Source organism: Curcuma longa, chromosome 1, assembly GCF_044706935.1.
Source record: "Curcuma longa cultivar G26 ecotype Majalengka, Jawa Barat chromosome 1, ITB_CL_G26_1.1, whole genome shotgun sequence".
Taxonomy (NCBI): domain Eukaryota; kingdom Viridiplantae; phylum Streptophyta; class Magnoliopsida; order Zingiberales; family Zingiberaceae; genus Curcuma; species Curcuma longa.
This window is the reverse complement of record NC_133861.1, coordinates 5409892-5414485: the sequence shown is the minus strand read 5'-3', so window position 1 is coordinate 5414485 and position 4594 is coordinate 5409892. Positions and strand designations below refer to the sequence as shown.

The window sequence follows — 4594 nt, the reverse complement described above, 5'->3', positions numbered from 1 at the left end:
TGTTCTTACAGTCTATGTGACTGTGCATTCCGGTTATATTTAGTCTACGTGACTAGATACCTCTTAATGGTCTTTGTGACCATTTGCCTTTGTGGCTTCACTTGGACGAGTGGGAGATGTAGGCAGTTACCGTAACTGCCCACCACGCACCCCACGGAGTGCACAACGTGCACTCCGTGGAGAACACAACCTCTCCCTATTAAAGGGAGAGGAAAGCCTTGAGAGGTGGTGTGTGAGAGTGCGTCCAAGAGAAGCAAAGTTGCTACGTTGTGCGTGTGTGCGTCCAAGTTGAGGAGAAGCGACGCTGCCGGAGAAGATCTGTGAACATCAGAATCAGCGGATTTGGTTTGTGGAAACCTGAGGAGCTTTCCCTCGATGATCATTCCTTCGGCGCGAGCAATTCTAGCCAAACAATCCCAACCGAAATCATGCTACAACAGGTACAAATCTACAAGGATAAAATTGCTTTCCATCCCATTTGGACGATAAAAAAGTTTTAAAAATAATTTGAAATTATTAAATCTGTTTACCTATTAAGTAAACAGGAGAAAAGAATTATTATTTCTGTCCTCTCAACCAAAGAGAGGCTTATATTTATATTTAAGAGTAAAGGGCGGTACCATAATTGTAATATACATTAATTATACAACAACCAGCAATAATTTAATCAATAGCCCATTTGTTGACACCACACAATGTACTTAATTTTACTACATATCTCTTAATTACTTTTTCTTCGTATTTAATTTGGACTCGCTATAAATTCCCACCCAACTCAATCAACACCGGCCTTTCTTACGAGTAGAACTTGTAAGTCTTGGCATTTACGATGATCTCTCGCAATCCACCAATAGGAGCCAAGATCATCAGCAGGACCCCAAGAATTATGCAGATCTGAGAAAGAAAAGCCAAACAAATTAATATTCAGCTTAATTCGTTCTGATAGCGATGATATGCAACGAATTAAGAGATGTCCTTGACTTGCTTACCCAATTAGTGATCCAGGATAAGCTAAACGTTCTGGGTTTGTAAATAGCAAGCCACATGATGCAAGGAAGCTGGAATCGATCGATCAATCAGACAGAAAGAGGATTAATGGCAATGTCAAATGGTTTGTTTCATGTGAATTAAGGAAGTGTCGAGCACTCACGAAGTATGTGGTCGGGGCAAACGCGAAGCCGCCAAAGAAAGAGAGCAGTCCGCCGAAGAAGGGGAAGGTCATGCCGATGAACATGGTGAATGCTGCAGTAGTCCACAGCCAAAAGAATTTAGTCTACTGATCGACGATTTACTGAATTGAATCGTTCGTTGTGTGATCGAGTGAGGAAATTAATGGAGGGAGGCTTACCGACATAAGCACTTCGTGTGATCAGGCGAAGAGGTAGACCAGGAGTAAAGTGAAGCCTTTTGACCAGCACCGTCTCCATCATGTCGAACACAGGCATGGCGTAGATCTGCAGGGGCGAGCAGAGTGCATACGTGACGAACCGAGGACGATTTGGAATGATGATCGATTCAGGGGGAATTTATAGATCACGTCACCTGGTAGCTTCCGATAACGTGGACGACGACCATCATGTTGGCCATGGCAATCAGCCAGCTCGGTCTGTTTAGAGAGATAAGGATGTTGTCCTGGACTTCGTTGCCGAAGGCCCAGTAGCCGACGAGAGCCACAGGGAAGTAGCAGAGGGCCACAACGATGTAGGCGACGATCACGCCCTTCCACATCGGCTTCTTGGAAGGCTTCTCGGGAGTGGAAGGAATGGTGGCTTGGATTTCCAGCACCACGTTGTGGCCGGCGTACGCGAAGGCCACATCTCCCAGCGCCGCCAGGAACTTCAGCACAGTCCCTCCTTGTGTAGGAGATCTGTAACCGTATTCCACATTATCCTGCTTCCCCTTGTCCAACGAAGCCCCCCATGCAATGGTAGAATAACTAGAATGGATCGAGCATAGGAGTTAGTCAATCCTTTTTTTGATCGACCGTGAAGTGATTTGATCGATCGAGTACCTGAGAGACATGACAGCGGCGGCCAGAGAAACCCCAGAAATAGAGTTGAAATTGGGTAGCTGAGAGAGGACAAAGTGCACAGAGGCGAAGATCATGATGAAATAGGTGAGCTTGATTTGCTTGCAGTCAGAGCAGACGACGTCGTGGAACTTCTTGAGGGATCTGCCGCCGGTGACCATGTAGACGATGCAGACGCCGACCTCCACGATCAGCTGCTGGGGAACGACGATGTAAAGGCCGAGCTTCTCGCCGAAAGCATATTGTCCCAGCTCGTGGTACCGATCGAATCGCTTCCCGGGAACCATCTCGTGCATCTCCACCATTTGCCACAGGGTGTACAAGGTCACGACCCATGAAATGACCAGCACGGCAATCCCAGGCCCCCTGCGATCCTCAATTTGAGAAGAAAAGAAGGTAGGAGAAAAAAAAAACAGCAACTGTGTTCGTCGACTGCGTACCATCCGAGTTCAGACATGGCGTACGGCAAACTGAGGACGCCAGCTCCGACCATGGCGGTGACATTGTGGAAGGCGGAGTACCACCACTTGGCGTTGCGGGAGGATGTGATGGGAAGCCAGTCGTCGATCGCCTTCTCCCTCTCCTTCTCGCTCTGCAATTGACCAGAAACCATTTGATTTATGAACCCAATCCCAATCTCAGCTCCCAACAACAACAGATTAATTCTATTTATTTGATCTTAAACAAACATAACCAAAAAGCTGAAGCTATCGATCTCTTTATTTACATCTTTTTGTTCTATATTCTTGATTCCATAGATCCCGTCTCCCATCACAGGCTTGGATACAGAATCGGAGTCATCACGTGAGAATTATAAACTTTTTCACATACAACGTGCAAATTGTTTAAAATTAAAGCCAGATTCAACACGTCTGGTTGACCACAATAAAAATGATCGATCGGCTAGGCTTCTCAGCAAGTTTTCCCAGATGGCACACAGGAAGAAGATAAACACATTAAGACTCAACACTTTCTTAATGCATCCTGGAAAACTGCAACCTACTCAACGATCCATCAACTACGGCGAGTTATGGGAGCAATTTGTTTCCAACTACGCCAAAATAATATAATGGAACAGCAAATCGATGATGCCCAAAAGGTTGAATTTCTTTTTTGTCATAATTATAAACGTTTTCCACAGGTTTGAAAAAGCTGGCATCAGTAGTTTTTGATACCGCTCGTTTCTTGTGGACACGGACAGCAAGCTGAAAATTGATGGCTATACTTTTGACACCGAGCTAGATTTAGTTTCTGAACTGTTATCATTTACAAAACCTAATGATAAACAAACCAGCTACGTCTGCAAATCCTTCTTTGCCAATGAATTCGAGTGTTCTTGATGCATGTAAAACTGATATCACTGAGCATACTGTAAGATGAGTAGAAACATAGACTACTGTTACCTGATTTTGTTTGCTGGCGTAGTTCTCAGGGGGTGATTGACCTTGAGTTCCCATGCTGAGCCTTTGTCTATCTTCTTCCTGGAAGGAACGATTTCCCAAAGGAAATGGATGTATCCGAATCCAGAGAAGCTTTGGCTACCTGCTGCACAGCACTCCGAGATATGCACTAGAGGAAGAGGAAGGGATGCATTAAATAGACTTTTCTGTTAGGTTTCTCCGAGATATTCAGAGGAAACAACTAGGCACTTCTTCAATATTCTGTGAAAATTGATAGGTTTGACTTAAACGAGTCGACAAGTTTTTTTATATATATTGAGAGAAATAATAATTTTTTTTTGATGCATGCTCAACTTTTTGTGTACTTATTGACAAGAACCATAAAAGGAGATGTGAACTAAATCAAGATGTACACACTTGGATTAGGGAAGAGTTAGGTCTGTTTAGTAGGACTACTGTAAATACTCAATTTGGGAGGGTTGAGATTTTTAAGATTTTATGTTAGCACTTCTTGATTTATTTTTATTTATCTTATTTGTGCTCTATGTTTATATTGCATGACTAACACTTGTGTTTAAGCTTTGCATCAAACTATTTTTCTATTATAATTTTTTGATTATTCACTCCCCTATTAGCCATTGTCTTTCTTCCTACATTTGATATCAAAACGACATATAGTACAAAAAATCATCACTATAAAAGAGCTATAGAATAAGATAGTCAAACTCTATAAAATAAATCGAGGATGAAAAACTATTGACACTTAGAACAAGTACCAAAAGACCTACCACCTCAACATCAAAGACCCTAGAGGATGAAGAACCAACATCAAGGTTGATTATGAAAGCATTATTGACACTTCTTTGAATCTTATAAGTTTAACATATTACGATATAACTACAAATAAAAGTCAATTTCTACTTGCAAAAACGAAAATACCAAATGTAAGAAGAAAAGAAGGGAAAACTTGGAACCAATACCTCTTCAAGCACCCAATGGAAGATCAAATGAAAAAAAATGTTTGATCAAAGGAGAGCTAGGAATGTCCACAAAAGGGAACAAGATATAATTTGTATAAATCGGTGTGTGGTTTATCTAGTTAATTGGGAAAATCTCGTAAATAAACACTTATATAACAACCTAGGAAAGTTAAAAATAAAATTAT

General features: G+C 42.0%; 1 protein-coding gene across 2 annotated transcripts; it reads right to left on the bottom strand.

The window, feature by feature from the left end:
- Nucleotides 1–617: 617 nt before the first annotated feature.
- On the bottom strand, nucleotides 618–3636 carry LOC141829862 (lysine histidine transporter 1-like). Of its 2 annotated transcripts, none has more exons than XM_074717349.1 (8): nucleotides 3433–3636; nucleotides 2470–2621; nucleotides 2012–2395; nucleotides 1543–1936; nucleotides 1349–1454; nucleotides 1151–1242; nucleotides 990–1058; nucleotides 618–894 (listed from the first exon to the last, which is right to left on the bottom strand). In XM_074717349.1, exons 1-8 carry the CDS (start codon nucleotides 3484–3486, stop codon nucleotides 796–798), a joined length of 1350 nt encoding a protein of 449 aa, XP_074573450.1. In that variant the 5' UTR covers nucleotides 3487–3636; the 3' UTR covers nucleotides 618–795. The 2 variants fall into 2 exon arrangements, with proteins under 2 accessions (XP_074573450.1, XP_074573457.1); XM_074717356.1 differs by lacking the exon at nucleotides 3433–3636 and adding an exon at nucleotides 2757–2836.
- Nucleotides 3637–4594: the final 958 nt, after the last annotated feature.